This window comes from Muscardinus avellanarius (genome assembly GCF_963383645.1).
Source record: "Muscardinus avellanarius genome assembly, chromosome: 10".
In the NCBI taxonomy this organism is placed as follows: Eukaryota; Metazoa; Chordata; class Mammalia; order Rodentia; family Gliridae; genus Muscardinus; species Muscardinus avellanarius.
In genome coordinates this window covers 58,624,562-58,644,947 of record NC_137796.1, presented here as the reverse complement: position 1 = coordinate 58,644,947, position 20,386 = coordinate 58,624,562, and the positions used below count along the sequence as shown (strand labels likewise).

Here is a 20,386-nt window from a genome sequence, read left to right as displayed (position 1 = left end):
AGGAGCCCCCAGTGGACGAGAGGACCGAGGAAGAGTTGGAGAAACCTGCGGGGCGGCTTTAATCCTCAGGGAGGGCTGACGGCCGTCCCCCCACCCCCGCGGCCCCTGCGCCTCAGTCGCCCTTCCGCTGCACCCTGGCCCCCGCGGGCCCGGGGTAGGGCAGCCCCAGGCCGGGGTAGAAGGCCTCGGGGAGCGCGGGCCCCGGGCCCAGCCGCTGCAGGTGCTGCAGGTGCTGCAGGTGCGGGTACACCAGGCCCAGCTCGGCGGGGCCGTAGCGGATGGCGCCGGGCGTGCACAGGCCCCGCACCGCGGGCGGCAGGAAGCCCGCGTGCAGCAGGGCCGGCGGGGGGTCCGCGGGCGCCAGGCCCCACGGCCGCCCCGGGCCCGGCCTCAGGGCTCCCGCTCGGATGACAGACGCGAACTCCCGCCTCGGCGGGGCCGGCGCCTCCGAAGGCTCCTCGTCTCCACTGTCGCCCGGGCCCTTGGCGTCCCCGGGGCCGGGCTCCACCTTGATGCGCGTGCCCCGGGTCTGGAGGGCCTCGTCCGCCTCCGGGGGGGCAGCCTGCCTGCCTTCCACCGCGGGGTCCGGCTCTGGAAGGGGAAGAGAGTGAAGGGGGGCCTGCGCCCCCAGCCCGCCCATCCGTGGAAGGTGCGCGTGGCCAGCAGCGGGTCTTGTCCCCAGAGCGCACTTGGCAGTGGCCGGGGCACCTTGGGCCCGGTCAGGAGGAGGGTGCCCAGGAGGAGGGTGCCCAGGAGGGATGCTGCTTAAACATCCGAGGGCTGTCAGCACTCAGGTGTCAGGAGAGCGAGGATTGAGAAGTTCAGGTTATACCTGCGGGTCCACAGACTTTCCAGAAAGGACTTTCCACAGTACTGTCCGTCTTATCCACTGCATCGCCCACCGGGCAGCCACTGGCCACGTGTAGTTACTGAGTGCTCGCAGCGTGGCGCGTGCGAGGAGGAAGTGGGCTCTGTGGTACCAGGGACCGAACCCAGGGGCTTTGTTCTTTGGAACCGCATCCTTAGCACCCCCCACCCTGCGCCCTTTTTCCCCCCTTTGGAAACGAGGTTTAGCTAAGTTGTCCAGACTGGCCTTCAACCTTCAGGCCTCCTGTACCAGCCTCCCAAGTACTGGGATGATGTGTGCTGCCACACCCAGCTGCAAATGGACATTTATTTATTATTATTTATTTTTGTGGTACAGGGGATTGAACCCAGGGACATTCTACCTTCGAGTTATACCCCCAGGTCTATTTTTTTAGTCTTTATTTTTGAAACAGGGTCTCACTGAGTTTCAAAGGGCCTAAATAGTTGAGGCTGTCCGAGAATCCAGATCCTCCTGTCTTGGCCTCCCAAATGCTGGGATTACAAGCGTGCGCCACCACACCTGGTTTCAGCCCTATTTTTTATTTATTTATTTTTGCGGTACTGGAGATGGAAGCCAGGGGCATTCTACCTCTGAGCTACACCACCAGCCCTATTTTTTTATTCTTTATTTTGAAACAGAATCTCATCGAATTACAAAGGGCCTCACTAAGTAGGTATGGCTGTCCCTGAACCGCGATCCTACTGTCTCATGCTGGGATTGCAAGTGTGTTCCACCATGCCCAGCTTTTAAATTTTTTTTGCGGGACTAAGGATGGAACTCAGGGGCATTCTACCTCCAAGCTACACCCCCAGCCCTATTTTTTATTCTGTATTTTGAAATAGGGTCTCACTGAGTTGCAAAGGACCTCACTAAGTAGCGGAGGCTGTCTGCGAACCTGGATCCTCCTGTCTTAGCCTCCCAAATGCTGGGATTACAAGCATGTGCTACCATGCCTGGCTCTTTTATTCTTAATTTTGAAACAGGGTCTCACTAAGTTGCCGAGGGCCTAAGTAGCTGAGGCTGGCTGCAAACTTGCAATCTTCTTCTCAGCCTCACAAGTACTGGGATTACAGGTGTGCTCCATCAAGCCCGGCTGATGGACCTTTAATTTTAATCTTAAATAGCACATGTGGCTAATAGCTTTCAGGCTGGACAGTGCAGGTCCCCAGGGCCTCCCAGGGCTGAGGTGGAGGGGCTCACCTGTGGGCTCTGGCCCTGGGCTGGACGTGTCCTCACAGGCCATGCTGGTCGGAAGCTGGAAGGTGTCCAGAGGTGTCTGGCCACCTTCGGCTTGGCTGGGGACAAGAGGATGGGGTTCGTTGCCCGGGTCCTGGCTGCCCAGCCTCTGGTGAGGGTGATGCCTTCCTGTGGCTCCCCCCACTGTGAGTGTGGAGGCCCCACCCTGAGGCTCTTTTTTTTTTTTTTTCCCTTTTTGCAGGTCTGGGGATGGAACCCAGGGCCATTTGACCTCTGAGCTACACCCCCTGCCCTAATTTTTTTTATTTTTTATTTTTTGTGGTAGTGGGGGTGGAACCCAGAGGCTTTCTACCTCCAGGCTATACTCCCAGACCTTTTTTCTATTTTATTTGGAAACAGGGTCTCACTAAGTTGCTGAAAGCCTAAGTAGCTGAGGCTGGCTTCGAACCCGTACGATCCTCCTGTCTCAGCCTCCCAAGCGCAGGGATTACAAGTGTGCGCCATCATGCCCAGCTTTTATTCTTTACTTTGAAAAAGGGCCTCACTATGTTGCAAAGGTCTCACTAAGTAGCTGAGGCTGCCCGTGATCCTCCTGTCTCGGCCTGCTGAATGCTGAGATTACAAGTGTGTGCCACCATGCCCGGCCCTGAGGCTCTTAAAGGGCTCTTCACCAGACCCAAACTCCAAGTTCATTTCTTTCTTTCTTTCTTTCTTTTTTCTTTCTTTCTCTCTTTCTTTTTTCTGGCGGTACTGGGGATGGGGATGGGACCCAGGAGCATTCTACCTCTGAGCTACACCCCAGCCCTATTTTTTAGTCTTTATTTTTAAACAGGGTCTCACTGAGTTGCAAAGGCTGTTGAACCGCGATTCTCCTGTCTCAGCCTCCCAATTGCTGGGATTACAAGTGTTAGCCACTAGGCCCAACAGCTCTAAAACATTCTATGGCTCCCCAGTGCCATACTCCAACCCCAGTCTTCACCTTTACTACTTACACCTTTATCTCTGCTCTGCCTTCAGCTAGCGGTGCCCCTCTCACCCCTGGCTACTTTTCCATGGTTGCTGGGCCTGCGGCCCTCCCCTGGTAAGAATGCACCAGAGCCAAGGGCCCCAAAGTCAAGTTGCCATACCCAACCTGGACCAGAGCCAGGGGAGCTGCCCCTCCCTCCAGTAACTTCTGGGCTCCTACTGGTGAGACCACCACCCTTCCAGCCTCCTTTCCCCTCACTCAGCCCCCAGGGTGGAGGCTCTCACCTGAGCACATGGCTGACCCACAGCACGTGGTGCTCCCCGGGGTTCTTCCCGCTCCCGGCCACGGTGGCCACGGACTGCAGCCACACGAAGCCCCCCGCGCGCTGCAGCCAGCGGTAGTAGCCGGTCATCACCTGCCCCTTGTCCAGCACTGGGCCCAGCCCAGGGGCGCAGGACACCGGGGCGACAGGCAGGGCGAGACAGGCGGACGGAGGTGGGAGAGAGTGGACAGCCGGCGTGGGAGGGCAGGGAGCGGTGAGAAAGAGGAGACAGACAGCAGTCAGCCCAGAGGGGGCCGGCATCCAGGCCACCGGACTTCTGAGGGTGGGTCTGAGAGGCCCGCGGCCCCTTTACTCCCACCCATCCTGAGCTGTCGCTCAGAGTCCTTGCTGCTTTCCAGCACCAGGCGGTGGCCCTGGAGCGTGGGGTGCGGGCTCAGCCCTGGAGGGGGGCTTCAGGGAGCCGGGCGCGCCTGGCAGGGTGGTGGTGGGCAGGGGAGGAGGGTGTCGGAGGCATGTCTCACGGTCCAGGTGGCTTTGGCGGATCCTGGTTGCATCCTGTCCGTGCACAAACTGGTAGCAGCTGCGGCCCACCAGCTCCGAGGGCCCCAGGTCCATGTGGTCGCTGACTCTGGGAGGACGCAGAGAAGAGGGGAGCGTCCAAGGCCACGGGTCGGGGGAGACAGGCCCCGAGCCCGTGTCCTGGCCTGCCAGGGGCTTCTGTGTGCCTCTAAAATGGGGCGGCAACAGCACGCTCCCGAGGTGGCTGTGGGGCAGAAGCCGCCGGGGCGCAGCCAGCACCTTCCCTATCTCATTTTTCCACTGCCTGGTGCGGAATGGATGGGAGCCCAGACCAGGACAGAAGCGGCCAGGGGGACCCGGCCACACCGACCTGCCTTCAGTCCCCAGAGGCCGCACTCCGGCCAGGGCCGCCCCCGCCTCCCTGGCCATCCCCCTTCCTCCTCCCAAGGCGCAGTACCCCGCCTGAAGCCCAGCGCTCATCTGAAGCCTTGTCTCCTGTGCCCCTGCCCACCCAGCTCAGCCCCCGGCCACGCTACCTGCTCTCACAAGCAAGGATGGTGAGACCCAGGCTGAGGCGGAAGACGATCATGTGTCCATGCAGAGGCAGCTCGGCCAGCGGGGCTGGGGGCAGTGTGTGGCCCAGGGCCACCAGGCCCAGTGCGCGGGCCCTCAGGCGCCCTGTCACGTGGATGACCTGCCGGTGGTAGGTGTGGCTAAGGGAGGGAGGGCGGGGCCATGGCGGTGGGCGGGGCTGGGAAGGACAAGGTAAAGCCAATGGATAGTTGAGAGCGCAAGGGGGCCTGTGTGGCGGGTGTGGCCATGGAGGGGAAGGCGGGGCCAGCGTGGTAGGCGTGGCCATGGAGGGCAGGGCAAGGCGGGGTCTGTGAGGCCGGAGGACCCTGACCAGGCGCCCGCCAGGCTCCATCTGACACCTCCCACGATGGGGCAGTGAGCAGTGGTGGCTCCTGGTTCCCTGACCCACCCGCAGCCATGAAGCCATCAGCCTGCTTCCCTTGGTCACCCTCGGGGACACAGCTGGCTCCCCAGACCGCGGGACGGCGCGCACCCACCTTGTAACCCGAGGCCTTGACGTGCAGCCCTCTCTTGGTGAGCGTGGATTTCATGCGGACGAAGAAGGAGCGCTCCTGCACCCGGGAGGAAGGGGGCGCCCTGGCAGGGCTGGCCTCTGGGACGGAGCGTGACGGACAGTTAGGGGATCCTAGGGGGGGAGCGTCCACCCTCTCCCGCCAGCAGACACACCTGACCATTCCGCAGGCTCACTGGGGACACACTGCAGCCTCCCCTGCCCGTGGGGGCCAGGTCTCCCTAGAGCTTGGCCAGACCCTGCCCTTCTCCTGCTCCCATCCTGCGTAGCCCCCCAGGGTCTAAAGGAGAAAGCCACCATGCTAGCAGCCCCCTCCTCCAGCTCTCCCCCCGCCAAGGCTGGCTCAGTTTCTCTCTCTCAGCCCTCCTCTGGGCCCTGCCCAGTCTGGGCTGTCCCTGTCTGGAGACGGTCAGTCTCCCCCAGTGGGCTGTGAGCCCAGAAGGGTGGGGATGGGGCTGTCGTGATCTCTGCTACGTCCCCAGCATAGACCTAGGCGCAGAGCAGGAGCTCAGAATAGAAATGCATGAAACTCACAAATCCAGGTTACTCTTTAAATTTCGCAATGAGGTCTTATAAAAAATGTCCACATACAACATACCTGGTGCCTCAAACTCAAGCAGAGACAACTCTTTCCCCAAAGCCCTGTGCCGTAGATGTATCCCCACGCTTATGAGCCCTGCTAAGGTCTTGGGATGGTTTGGTGTTAAGCAAACTCAACTAGGAAAATCATATTTACAGAACTGTTAGCCCCATAGGGCCCCCAACATCTCAGAGTAAAGGGAGCTTTCTGGGTATAATCTCCAACACCCTCTCCACCAGAGGAATGGAAATTTCCATAGGAACAGAAGGGCAAAGAGAACAGATCCTGGGGTTAGACAAACCCGGGCTGGAGTCCAACCCAGTCACTTACAGCTGTGTGACCCGGGGCAGTTAGCACAGCCTCCTGGTATTGTGCCCTGTGCTTCCTCTTTCTGCTCAGTATAGAAAGTGCAGATAAGAGTTCCTGCTTCTGAGGTTATGGTTAGGATCCAGTGTAATTATTATCGAAAAGCAACGTGCATGCCGGGCGTGGCGGCGCACGCTTGTCATCCCAGCATTCGGGAGGCTGAGACCGGAGGATCAGGGTTCGCAGACAGCCTCGCTAATTAGTGAGGCCCTTTGCAACTCGTTGAGACTCTTTCAAAATAAAGAATAAAAAACAAGACCGGAGGAGGTGTAGGTCGGAGGTAGAATGCCCCTGGGTTCCATCCCCAGTATTGCAAAAAAAAAAAAAAAAAAAAAAGGGCTGGGAATGTAGCTTGGAGGTGGAATGCCTCAGTTCAATCCCTAGCACCACACACACACACGCACACACACACAGAGTCTGATTTATTTTACAAAGACTTGCTTTGCACAACTCTGAGGAGAGTGGGTTTTGTTTGAAGGAGGCATAGCTGGGCACAGTATAAAGAGGGCCCCTAGCCAGGTGTGGTAGTGCATGCCTGTAATCCTAGTCCCTGGGAGGCTAAGATAGAAGGATCACAGGCTCAAGGACAGCCTCAGCAACCTAGTGAGGCTCTCATCAATTTAGCAAGACCCTGTTTCCTTATTAAAATACAATAAAATAGGAGCTGGGTATGGCGGCACATTCTTGTAATCCCATTACTTGGAAGGCTGAGACAGGAGGATCACGGGTTCGCGCCGGCCTCAGCTACTGAGTTTACCTTGCAACTTAGACCCTGTGTCAAAATAAAGAATTAAAAACAGGACTGGGGGTGCAGCTGGGGGGGCAGAATACCCCTGGGTTCCCAGTACCACATAAGTAAATAAGTAAAATAAAAAATAAAGATGCCCCCCTGATCTCCCTTCATGCTTCATTCTGAGAGGGGAATCTTTGGAATTACCAATGTCAGGGGTCTCCGCCAGCGAGGAGGAAGACGATGAGGAGGAGGAAGAAGAGACGGAGGGCGGAGTGGGGGGTCCTGGGGTTCGGGCCCGCAGCCCCAGCTGTTCCAGCACTTCCGAGTGGTCCCCGGGATGGATGTAGTCAAAGACGCTGCTGCCCGTCAGCTCCACCTGCCGGCGACGGGGGGGAACGCGGGCAGGTGAGGTGCGCCCGGTGCCACTGCGGCTTGGGCCCGCGCAGGCACGCAAAGCAGCTCTCGGTTGTTTTTATTATTATTATTATTATTATTATTATTATTATTATTATTATTATTATTATTATTATTATTTATACTGAGGATGGAACCCAGGAGCTTTCTACCTCTAGGCTACACTCCCAGACCTTTTTTTTTTTTTTTTTGGAAACAAGGTCTCACTAAATTGCTGAGAGCCTAAGTAGCTGAGGCTGGCTTCAAACCTGTGTGATCTTCCTGTCTCAGCCTCCCAAATACTGGGATGACAAGCATGCGCCACCATGCCTTAGTAGAAACGTTTACCTTTTTGTTTGCTTATTTATTATTTTTGTGGTGTTGGGGATGGAACCCAGGGGCATTCTGCCTCTGAGCTACCCCATCAGACTTATTTTATTTTGATATAGGGCTTCGCTAATTTGCTGAGTCTGGCCTTGATCCTTTTAGTTGAGCCTCCCAGCTACTGAGGTTACAGGCATGCAACACCATGTACTTATTTGCAGTACTGGGGATTGAACCCAGGGGCATTCTACCTCTGAGCTATACCCCCATCCCTATTTTTAAAATTTATTATTATTATTTTTTTTTTTCCTTTTTTGTGGTATTAGGGATGGAACCCAGGGGCATTCTATCTCTGAGCTATACCCCCTGCCCTATTTTTTATTCTTTATTTTGAAACAGGGTCTCACTGAGTTGCAAAGGACATCATTAAGGTAGCTGAGGCTGTTCCTGAACTGTGATCCTCCAGTCTCAGCCTCCTGAATGCTGGGCTTACAAGTGTGTGCCACCATGCCCGTCTTGTAATCCCAGCATTTGGGAGGCTGAGAGAGGAGGATTGCGGATTCGTGGACAGCCTTGGCTACTTAGTGAGGCCTTCTGCAACTTTAGTGAAACCTTGTTTCAAAATAAAGAATAAGAAAAAAATATGAGCCAGGCGTGGTGGTGCACACTTGTAATCCCAGCATTTGGGAGGCCGAGACTGGATAATCGTGGTTCATGGACAGCCTCAGCTACTTAGTGAGACCTGGTTTCAAAATAAAGAATAAAAAATAGGGCTGGGGGTATAGCTCAGAAGTAGAATGACCCTGGGTTTCATCCCCAATACTGCAAAATAATAATAAAAAAGTAATAATATTGTGCTGGGATATAACTTGGAGGTAGAATGCCTTTGGGTTCAATTTCCAGTAATGCACACACGCACACACACACCTACCAACCAAAAATAAACAGGATTAGTGGTGTAGCTTGGAGGAACAATACCCCTGGGTTCAAACTTAACCCCCACTTCCACACACAAAAAAATAAAAATTAACAAAAATGAAGGCTGAGCGTGGTGGCGCATGCTTATAATCCCAGTGCTTGGGAGGCTGAGACAGGAGGATTGCACAGGTTCAAAGCCAGCCTCAGCTACTTAGTGAGGCTCTCCACAACTTAGTGAGACTGTTTCCAAATAAAGTATAAAAAGTATAAATTAAGTATAAAATAAAGTATAGCCCTAGAGGTAGAAAAGCCCCTGGCTTCCACCCCCAGTACCACATACACACACACACACACAAAGGTATGGTAGCATAATCCTGTAATCCCAGTACTTGGGAGGCTGATACAAGAGGATTGCAGGTTCAAGGCCAACCTCAGGTACTTAGTGAAGCCTCAGCAAATTATGAGACTCATCAACCCAGCTAGACTCTGTTTCCAAATAAGAAATAAAATAGGGCTGTGGGTATAACTCAAAGGTAGAATGCCTCTGGGTTCAATCCCCAGTACTACACACACACCCCCACACCCACACCCACACACACACACACGACTGGGGATGCAGCTTGGAAGTAAAATGCAATTCAATCCTCAGTACAAAACAAAGCAAAAATGCCAAGCATGGTGGCTAATGCTTGTAATCCCATTATTTGGGAGGCTGAGCCAGGAGGATCCAGGTTCTCCTGCCAACCTCAACTACTTAGTGAGGTCCTCTGCAACTTAGACTCTGCTTCCAAATAAATATAAAATAGGGAGTGTATCCTGGAGGTAGAAAGCCCCAGAGTTCCATCCCCGGTACCACAATAAATAAATAAATAAATAAATAAATAAATAAATAAATAGGGCTGGGGGGCCGGGCGTGGTGGCGCACGCCTGTAATCCCCACTCTCTTGGGAGGCAGAGACAGGAGGATCACGCAAGTTCGAAGCCAGCTGCTCTGGTTTAAGAGACCCTGTTTAAAAAAAAAAAAAAAAAAAGGTCTGGGAGTGTAGTCCAGAGGTAGAAGGGCTTCCAGGAACCCCAGTACCACCAAAAACAAACAAACAAACAAACAAATAGGGCTGGGGGTGTAGTTCAGTGATAGCATGCCTCAGGGTTCGATCCCCAGCACCCTCACACACTTGACCTGTTACTTACAACCCCTCTCCCTCCATGAAGACTAGCCTCGCGGGCTGCCACATTTTTCTCCTATTGGCATGGGGAAGCCAGGCGGGAGGGAAGGCGCCCAAGCGCCGGGCCGCGGGGATGGTGGCTCCCTGGGGCCCTTACCTGTGAGAGACCCAGATAAATGGAAACCGTTTCCGAGATGTAGAGGAATTTTCCTTCCTGGTTCAAGGCGAACACGAAGCCGTCCAGGGACTAGATAGATAAGCGTCAGGAGAAACAGAAGGCGGGAGTAGGGCGCCGTTCCCGGCACGGCCACCAGGTGGCAGCAGGGCGCCGCGGGCCGCGACGGGGCCTCACCTGCAAGATGTGTCCTCCCAGGTGCTGCTCGAAGACCTCGGCGACCAGCGCTGCGGGGCCGCGGCGGCCGGCGGCTGGGCGGAGGGAAGGAGGGACGGGGCCACGGGCTGGCTGAGGCTGGCCGGGGCAGGGCGCCAGCCTCCCATCCCGCACTTACCCCAGCCCGAGAGCCGCCTTGGGGCCCTGGACGCCTAGCAGGTGGACCTGGGGCCGGAGAGGGGCAGAGGTGGCACGACAGGATGACAGAGACAGACAGACGGGGGGACACAGACAGGGGCTCCTCCACGCATCCACTCGTTCCCTCTGTAGAAGCTCCCTGAATGCCCGCCGGCCACCTGTCCTGTGTGGGCACTGCGGAAGACCCAGAGGTGACCTCAGCCCCGCCCGCCTTGCTGGGCCCCAAGCCAGGAGTGGAGGAACAAGCAGAAACGAACGAACACGGAATTCTCATTTGTGGGCTGTGTTGTGAAACGCAGACGACGGGGAGGGCTGCGTTAGGAGGGAGCGTCCAGTCCGCCTGGAGGAAGAGCGGCGGGGAGGGCCTGACTGACAGGGCCCAGGAAGAGAAACGTCACGACCCAACAACAAAAAGACAGTTAATGGAAAATAGAAAGCCGGGCACGGTGCAGCACGCTTGTAATCCCAGCATTCGGGAGGCTGAGACAGGAGGATCACGGTTCAAGGACAGCCTCAGCTACTACTTAGTGAGGCCCTTTGCAACTCAGTGAGGCCCTGTTTCCAAATAAAGAATAATAGCGGGCGTGGTGGTCCCAGCGTTTGGGAGGCTGAGACAGGAGGATCTCACCGCACAGGTTCGAAGCCAGCCTCAGCTACTTAGTGAGGCTCTCAGCAACTTAGTGAGACCCTGTTTCCAAATAAAGTACAAAATAGGTCTAGGAGTATAGCCCGGAGGTAGAAAAGCCCCTGGGTTCCACCCTCAGTACCACACAAAAAATAAAAATAAATAATAAAAAAATTGGGCTGGGGGTGTAGTTCAGGGGTAGAATGCCCCTGGGTTCCATCCTCAGTACTGAGAGAGAGAGAGAGAGAGAGAGAGAGAGAGAGAAAGAGAAAGAGAAAAAGGAACACAAGCTGGGCGTGGTGGCACACATTTGTAATCCCAGCATTCGGGAGGCTGAGACAGGAGGATTGTGGTTCATGGACAGCCTCAGCTACGTAGTGAGGCCCTTGCAACTCAGTGAGACCCTGTTTCAAAAATAAAGAATAAAAAATAGGGCTGGGGGTGTAGCTCGAGGTCAAATGCCCCTGGGTTCCATCCCCAGACCCGCAAAAAAAGAAAAAAGAAAAAAAAAAGCTAGGGGTATAGTTCAGAAGTTGAATGCTCCTGGGTTCAATTCCCAGTCTCACACACACACACACACACACACACACACACACACACACACACACACGCTGTGCCATGGCCCCTGCCCCCTACCCGTAGTCAGGAACCGGGGCCCCAGGTCTTGTGTTAGGTGTTGGCAGAGACACAGGGGTCCTGGACTCTTCCCACCAGGACCACCCATGACCCTGGTCCTGGAGGGGGCGACCCCAAGGGTGACCCAGGCACTCTGGGGCAGCAACAAGGACTCACTGGCCCTGGGGCTCCCAATCGCTTCCTGCGGGGCAAAGGATCTGGTGCTGAGGCCCGGCTGTCCTTTCCTGACCAGCCCCTTCATCTCTGAGGCCCGGGTTCCTCCTCTGTCAAGTGGTTTATGGCGTGCCCTGGCCTCTCCTGCTGGGGCCTGGCACGCAGCACTTGCTGTGAGACCCGGGCCAGAGCGGGGCTGGTAATAATTGTGTGATTACTACTGTTACCACCAGACCATCAAAACACCAGGCCGCGAAGCACCCCGCCCCACGCGTCCCTGTCCCCCCCAGCGCCCCAGGTCTGGGCCAAGCTCTGCCCCAGGCGCACCCCCACATCCTAGCTCCCAGGGTTCCTCCGAAGCTCCAGGAACAATAAGAGGAGGGTGGTGGGGACCCCTCCCCCGAGACGCAGCTCCAAGCAGCCCAGTGACAGGCGGAACAATGCTGCCTGCTAATTGTCGCAATTTTCCCCTGTCATTTTTGCTAATTCCTTCATTTTCCCTCTCCCAGGATCAGCCTGGGTCAGACCGAGCTGCTGCAATTAACAGCATTAATGGGCGCTGGGGATGGGGGTGAGGGAGAAGGCTCCAGGCCTGCTGTTCCACATACTTGCGGCTGTCCTGTTCCCTAGGACAGGGACCCCCATTCTGTCTATGATCTTTTAAAACAAATTAAAAAAAATTTTTTTTATACTGGGAATTGAACCCAGAGGCATTTGGCATTCTACTCTACCTCTGAGCTACACTCCCAGCCCTTTTTATTTTGAAACAGAGTCTTGCTAAGTTGCTGAGGGCCTAAGTGGTCGAGGTTGGCCTCAAATCTACAGTCCTGTCTCAGCCTCCTAAGTACTACTGTGCCCAGCTGTTCTATGATCACTGCTTGATGTGCTGACGTGCATGACGGCCACCCCAAAGCTCCCGGACTCCTCCCCAAAGGCCCCACTTCACTGTCCCCTGAATGCACCAACTGGCTTTTTTTTTTTTCAGTACTGAGGATGGAGCTCAGAGGACATTCTACCTCCAAGCCACACCCCCAGCACTATTTTTTATTCTTTATTTTGAAACAGGGTCTCACTAAGTTGCAAAGGGCCTAAATAGCTGAGGCTGGCCGCGAACCACGATCCTCCAATCTCAGCCTCGCAAATGCTGGGATTACAAACTGCGCCACCACGCCCGGCTATAGCCAAGTGGCTTTTTACCAATCCCAGGTCTGCCCCTCTTCAAATCCAAACTCCAAACATCACTCGTGTGTGTGTGTGTGTATGAGAGAGAGAGATAGAGGATTGAACCCAGAGGCTTTCTACCTCTGAGCTATACCCTCAGCCCTATTTTATTTTTATTTTAAATTGGAAACAAGATCTCACTAAGCTGCAGAGGGCCTAAGTAGCTGAAGTTGGCCTCAAACCTACAATCCTCTTGTCTCAGTCTCCCAAGTACTGGGATTATAAGCACGTGCAACCATACCTGGCTACCCCTAACTCTTTTTTTGGGGCGGTACTGGGGATGGAACGCAGGGCATTCTACCTTCAAGCTACACCCCCAGCCCAATTTTGTTTCTTCTTTTTTCTTGTGGAACTGGGGATTGAACCTGGGGGCATTCTATCTCTGAGCTAAACCCACAGCCCTGTTTTTCTTTCTCTCTCTTTGTGTGTATGTGTTACTGAAGATGGAACCCAGGGGCTTTCTACCTCCAGGCTACACTCCCAGACCTAGTTTTTATAATTTATTTGGAAATAGGGTCTCACTAAGTTGCTGAGAGCCTCACTAAGTAGCCGAGGCTGGCTTCGAACCTGTGTGATCCTCCTGTCTCAGCCCCTCAGTACTTGGAGTATAACCATGTGTCACAACACCCACCTTTTTTCCTTATTTTGAAACAGGGTCTCACTAATTGTGGAGGGCCTCACTAGGTAGCTGAGGTTGTCTCCAAACTGGGATCCTCCTATCTCAGCCTCCCAAATGCTGGCATTACAAGTGTGTGCCACCATGCCCAGCTATTTATTTATTTATTTATTTATTTATTTATTTATTGCGGATCTGGGGATGGAACCCAGTGGCATTTGACCTCTGAGCTACACCTCCTGCTCTATTTTTTATACTTTATTTTGGAACTGGGTCTCACTGAGTTGCAGAGGGCCTCACTAAGTAGCTGAGACTGTCCACGAACCATGATCCTCCCGGTCTCAGCCTCCCGAATGCTGGGATTATAAGCGTGCACCACCGTGCACCACCACGCCCAGCCCAGCTATTTTATTTTTGAAATAGGGTCTCTCACTAGGTTGTTGAGAATCTCACTAAGTTTCTGGGGCTGGTCTTGAACCTTCAATCCTCCTGTCTTGGCTGCCCAAGTACTAGGATGCTAAGTATGGGCCACAGTGCCTGGCTCTCACTCATTCTTTTTTTTTATTTTTTTGCGGCACTTGGGATGGAACCCAGGGGCACTTTACCTCTGAGCTACACCCCAGCACTATTTTTTAAATTTTTTATATTGAAACAGGGTCTCACTGAGTTGCGGAGAACCTCACTAAGTAGCTGAGGCTGGCTGCAAACCGGTATCCTGCGGGCTCAACCTCCAAATGCTGGGATTACCAGCGTGCGCCACCACGCCCAGCTCTCACTAATTCTTTTTTTCTTTTTTTTGGTGGTACTGGGGTTCCTGGAGGGCCTTCTACCTCTGGGCTACTCCCAGACCTATTTTTATACTTTTTTATTTGGAAACAGGGTCTGCGCGATCCTCCTGTCTCTGCCTCCCAAGCATGGGGATTACAAATGTGCACCACCACGCCCGCTTATTTATTTATTTATTTACTTACTTATTTAGATGTACTGAGGATTGAACCCAGGGGCATTCTACCTCCTAGCTACAACCCAGACCTATTTATTTATTTATTTGTTTGTTTTTGGTGGTACTCAGGATAGAACCCAGAGGCAGTCTACCTTGGTGTTACATTCACAGCCCAATTTTATTCCTTATTTATTTATTTATTTTTTGCAGGTCTGGGGATGGAACCCAGGGGCATTTGACCTTCGAGCTACACCCCAGGCCCTATTTTTTTTCCTTCCTTCCTTCCTTGTGGTACCAGGGTTCCTGGAAACCCTTCTACCTCCGGGCTACATTCCCAGACCTATTTCTTTTTATATTTTATTAAGGGTCTCTTAAACCAGCGGGGGGGGGGGGGGGGGGCGGCTGTCCCGCACCCGCCTCCCAAGCTCAGGGGATTACAAGCGTGTGCCGCCACCACGCCCGGCTTTATTCTTTATTTTGAAACAGGGTCTCACTGAGTTGCAAAGGGCCTAAGTAGCCAAGGCGGGCCAGGATCCACGATCCTCCCGTCTCAGCCAAATGCTGGGATTACCAGCGTGCAGCGCCACGCCTGGCTCACTGCTTATTTAGAAACAGTGTCTTCACTAGGTTGATGAGCCCCCCTTGAACCTGCCGTCCTCCTGTCTCAGCCTCCCAAGTGCTGGGATTACGACGGTGCGCCAATACACCTGGTGGTGACTCCTCCTCCTCCCCTCCTCCTCCTCCCCTCCTCCTCCTCCCCTCCCCTCCCCCTCTTTTGGAACCCCGGGATCATTCTACCTCTGAGCAGCACCCACAGCCCTATTTCATTTTTATTTTGAAATAGGATCTTGCTAGATTGGTGAGATTTTCACTAGTTGTTGAGATTGTAAATGCACCCTAAGGCTATCTGAGCTGTACCCCAGCGCTCTCCCCCTCCTCTCTCTCTCTCCTCTCTCTCTCTTTCTTCTCTTTCTTTTTGTGGTGCTGATGATTGAACTCAAGGGCTTTCTACCTCCAGGCTATACCTCTAACTCTATTTTATTTTTTTGTTTGGAAGCAGGTCTCATAAGTTGCTGATAGCCTCACAAAGTTGTTAAGGTCAACTTTAAACCTGGGATCCTCCTGTCTCTGCCTCCCAAAAGCTGGGATTATAAACATGCACCAGCCGGGGCGTGGTGGCGCACGCTTGTAATCCCCGGGCTTGGGAGGCTGAGACAGGAGGATCGCACAGGTTCGAAGCCAGCCTCAGCTACTTAGTGAGGCTCTCAGCAACTTAGTGAGACCCTGTTTCCAAATAAAATACTAAATAGTGTAGCCTAAAGGCAGAAAGCCTCTGGGTTCTACCCCCAGCACCACACACACACACACACACACACACACACACACACACGCACACACAGCAAGCACCAATAAGCCCAGTTTGTTTTTTGTTTTGTACTGGGGATGGAACCCAGGGCCATTCTACCTCTGAGCTACACCCTCAGCCTTGTTTTGTAGTCTTTTTAGTTTTTGAAACAGGGTCTGAGTTCAAAGGGCCTTGCTAAGTAGCTTGAGGCTGGCCTAGAATGGCAATCCTCTGGCCTCCGCCTCCTGAATGCTGGGACCTTTTTTTATTAAGTACCAGAGATGGAACCCAGGGGCATTCTACCTCCAAGCTATACCCCCAGCCCTATTTGTTATTCTTTATTTTGAAACAAGATCTCACTGAGTTGCAGAGGGCCTCACCAAGTAGCTGAGGCTGTCCGAGATCCTCCCGGTCTCAGCCTCCAGAATGCTGGGATGACAAGTGGGTGCCACACCCACCTCTCACTAAGTTTCTGAAGGTCTTACTGCCTTACAGAAGCTGGCCTTGAACCTGCAATCCTCATATTTCAGCCTCTCAAGTGATGGTATTATAGATGTATGCTGCTGTGTCTGGCTACTGTGTTTTTGTTTTGTTTTGGTATTGGCATTCTACCTCTGAGTTACATGCCCAGACCAATTTTATTTTTATTTATTTATTTATTTATTTATTTATTTATTTATTTATTTGGGTCTGGGGATGGAACCCAGGGACATTCGACCTCCGAGCTACAGCCCCTGCCCTATTTTTTATTCTTTATTTTGAAACAGGGTCTGAGTTGCAGAGGGCCTCACTGAGTAGCTGAGGCTGTCCATGAACCGCGATCCTCCGGTCTCAGCCTCCCGAATGCTGGGATTACAAGCCTGCGCCACCACTCCCGGCTTATTTTTTATTTTGAAACAGGGTCTCACTAAATTGTGGAGAGCCTCACTACGTTGCTGAGGTTGGCCGATCACACTTGTGATCCTCCTGTGTCAGCCTCTCAAGTGCTGGAATTACAAGCATGGGCCACCTTCCCTGGCTACTGTGGTGGGGTTTTTTTTGGTGTGTGTGTGTATGTGGTACTGGGAGTGGAACCCAGGGTCTTTTCTACCTCTGGGCTATACTCCCAAATCTGTTTTATAGTTTATTTATCTCTCATTGAGTTGCTGAGAGCCTCACTAAGTAGCTGAGGCTGGCTTCGAACCTGCGCGATCCTCTTGTCTCAGCCTCCCAAGCGCGGGGATTGCAAGTGTGCGCCACCACGCCCGGCTTACTGTGGTGGTTTTAATAAGCTTGTCAGGGAAGGCCTTACTGAAGAGCTGACATTCTGAGTAAAGGGATCCTGGGAGAGGGCACAGCAAGAGCAAAGGCCCTGGGGTGGGAACAGGCTTCTCCGAAGGGCAGTAGAGGCCAGAGCTGAAGGGGGGTAAGGGGAGAAGATGGGATCAGAGTGGAGGAGGGGCAAGGGCCTTGCCTGTGGGGCTTGGAGGTGCCATGCTGCGGGCAGGGACACAGGGAGGTATCCAGTGGGTATTTATTGAGGTTTGCCAGGAGAACCTGGCGTGGTGGTACACACCTGTCATCTGAGTACTTGGGAGGCTGAGGCAGGAGGAGTGCAGATTTGAGGCCAGCTGCAGAAACTTAGTGAACCCTGCTACAAAAAAAAAAAAAAAAAAAAAAAAGAGCTGGGGATATAGGTTGGAGGTAGAATGCTCCTGGATTCAATTCCCAGTACCGGAAAAAAAAAAAAAAGCCCATCCAGGTAGTGGGGGGCTGGATGCCGGTGGGGCTCTCTCAGTGCCCCCCTTTCCTCCCTGGAGCCCGGGGACAATAGACAAGATGTTTATCCCCGCCGGCGCACATGTTGTTCGAGGTAATGACAGTAATCAGCGGAGCTAATGCCGCATTCTCTCAGCGCCAGTCAATTCGCCTAATTACCGCCTGGGAAGCCGGATTATTTAAATTTAAATGGTGATTTATTGCAAGTTTAATCAATGCTATTTTCTCCCCCCCCCCATCCTCCTCTGGGACCAGGGCAGGAGAGAAACTGAAGCCCCTCCAGCCCCACCCCGAGGGCACCCCCTTCTCCTCCTGCTGCCGGGGAAGCCTGGCGTGCCCCGTCCCCGACTCCTGTGACCTCAGATTAATACCATCCGCGGTCTCCTCGCGATAACCGTAAATCAGGGATACATAAAACAGAAGTAATAATAACGAGAACGCCATTACTTCCCAGGTATCAATAATCAAGTCTGAGGAATCATAAAATTAGATAAGCTATACATCTGTATTTTACAGAGTCTACATTTTCACATAGTCTAGATTATATTGTTTTACTTTGTTTTTGGTACTGGGGATGGAACCCAGAAGCATTCCGCGTTGGTGCTACACCTCAGCCCCTTTTACTTTTTTATTTTGAAACAAGGGCTGGCTAAATTGCGGAGGCTGGCCTCGAACCTTCGATCAACCTGTCTCAGCCTCCCAAACACCGGGGTTCCAGGCGTGTGCCACACAACCGCTCGCTTTCTTTCTTCACTGAGTCTACTATACCTACCACAGCAGCCGCCCTAGTGCCAGCCGCTCCGGGCAGGGGCTTTAGCTTGTTTATGCCGGCTCCTCGGGGCTCAGGAGGGGGCCGGACACCGGGTGTCCTGTTAAACCGCGGCCCCCACCAGCCACGGGCTGGCCGGACGGCAGTCTCTGCACAGGGGCCGCTCTGCGAAGGCAGCTCAGGTGTCGCCCACCCCCGCGAGCCGGCGCCGAGGCCGGTTCACGCCTCGCCCCCCGCCCGCCGTGAGCTCCTCCCGCAGGCCTCGGGAGGTCTGCGGGTTGTGCCCATTTCAAGCCGGGCGCGGTGGGCGCACGCTCGTCACCCCGGCCTCCGGGAGGCTGAGACAGGAGGATCGCGGTTTGCAGCCAACCTCAGCTACTTGGCGAGGCCCTCGGCAACTCAGGGAGACCCTGTTGCAAAATAAATAAAAAACAGGGCGGGGTGTCGCTCGGAGGTAGAACGCCCCGGGGTTCCATCCCCAGACCCGCAAAACAAACTCGGAGACTCGGAGGCTTGGGAGGCGACCTGCCCGAGGCTGCAAGGCTGGGGGTGGCACGGGCGGACCCGGCGCGGAGACCCGCGCCAGGCTTCCCGAAGCGCCCCGTCCTCCTCCAGGTCGGTCTCCATCCCGCAGCCGCGGGCCGCCAACTGAGACCCCCACCTCCTTGGGCGGCGGGAGGTCTGGGGCGGGGTCGCTCTCGCGTCGGGAACGGGCGGGTGGTCCAGAGTGGGTTCCGTCCATGCAGACAAGGGGCTTCTCTGGTGATAATGACTTAGGTCTCCGATTAAAAATAATAACATTTAGCCGGGCGTCGTGGCGCACGCCTGAAATCTCAGTACTTGGGAGGTTGGGACGGGAGGACGGCAGATCCGAGGACGGCTTCGGCAAGTTAGTCGAGACCCTCAACAACCTGGCGAAGGCGGGCCCCCGGGGGTGTGACTCGGAGCTGGAATGGCCCCGGGTTCAATCCTCAGCACTACGGCTGCCAGGCTAATAATACTAATGATACTAATGATACTAATGATACTAATGACACTATTTACTAGTGGTTTTTGGGGTCGCCAGGTCCTGGCTGGAGCCCAAACCCACGAAGTCGCCCCGACGTGCCGTCCCCGCTTCGCAGATCAGTAAACTGAGGCTGGGCGAGCAGGACAGGGACCCACGAACCGTACCGGGGACCCCGGTTTCTGGGGCCCCCCCGGCGCCGCGCATGCGCACTCACCGAGGCCGGCGGGCGGCCCCACGGCCCGCAGCCCCCAGGGCGGCGCCCCCAGCGCGGCGAAGCGGCGCAGGCGGAGGTAGGAGACGCTGAGGCGCACGACGGACGCCTTGTCCAGCTGGCCGGAGATGGCGCCGGGCAGCGGGAGCAGCTTGGCCAGCTCGAAGAACTCCAGGTTCTCCTTCCCGCGCCGCGAGCGCGCCGCGTGGCGCGACTTCTCCTTGCGCTGCGCCTGCGGGCTGGGCGGCGGGGGGCGTCACGCGGGCCCGGGGCGGCGGGGGGGGCGGGGGGCGGGCAGCTCACCAGGGCGCGGGCGGGGCCGGGACGGTCAGCCCGGGCAGAAAGTCCCAGGGGACGCCGGGGCGGGGGGCGGCCATCTCCGCGGGCGGCTCCTGCGGCGGGAGGGAGTCGGGGGCGCGCGGTGCCTCAGTTTCCCGCCCGCGGCGGGCGCGGGGCGGGCGGCTGCCGGGGAGGACGTGCCCCGCCGCCGCCGCCGCCCGCGCCGGGCCGGCTCCCGCATACCAATGGGCGCACGCGGCGCGCATACGGATCCCGCCGCGCTGCGTGCCGAGCATCCCAAGCCGCCGCCGCCGCCGCCGCCGCCGCCCGCGCTCGGGACCCCCGCCCGCCACGTGCCGGGCCGCCAGACCCCCGCCGCCGCGGCCTCAGCCCGGGGCGCGGCGACCCCGGCCCGGGACGCCCCCGGGGCCCCGGTGTCCCGCGTCCACACCCGCCGGGCTCAGGCGCGTGTCGGCTGGACCCTCCTGCGGGGCCAGGCGCCCCGGAGGCCTCGCGCCCGGGGGGGGGGGTCCCGGCGGCCCCCGGCCCCCGCACCTGCAGCCCCGGGCCCCGGCGTCGAGAGCCCCCAGGATCCTATCTCCCCGGAAGGAAGAGTCCCCCAGACCCACAGAGCCCGCAGCCCTCTCCCCGGCGGCGTGGACGTGCACCTTCGCGGCGCCCCAGCCCCAGTCGCGGCCCCTCACTCCCCCAGGTGCCCCTCCGGCCACGCTTCCAGGTGTCCCCTACCTGCGAGACCCTCGGCCCCGTCACCTGGCCGCGGGGCGGGCTCCGGGCGCGGGGGGGGCCGGCCAGGCCGCGCACAGGGGCGGCCCTATGGACCCTGGGGCGCGCGGGGCAGTGGGCGCCCCCCGC

General features: G+C 55.8%; 1 protein-coding gene across 1 annotated transcript; it reads right to left on the bottom strand.

Annotated features, from left to right (window-relative positions):
* Positions 1-112: 112 nt before the first annotated feature.
* On the bottom strand, positions 113-19,611 carry NPAS1 (neuronal PAS domain protein 1; the record flags this gene model as incomplete). The annotated part of the gene is made up of 11 exons (XM_080703633.1): positions 113-591; positions 2,069-2,163; positions 3,317-3,464; positions 3,837-3,943; positions 4,371-4,528; positions 4,905-5,020; positions 6,823-6,994; positions 9,577-9,666; positions 9,772-9,845; positions 19,238-19,473; positions 19,538-19,611. 11 exons carry the CDS (start codon positions 19,609-19,611, stop codon positions 113-115), a joined length of 1,749 nt encoding a protein of 582 aa, XP_080559759.1.
* Positions 19,612-20,386: the final 775 nt, after the last annotated feature.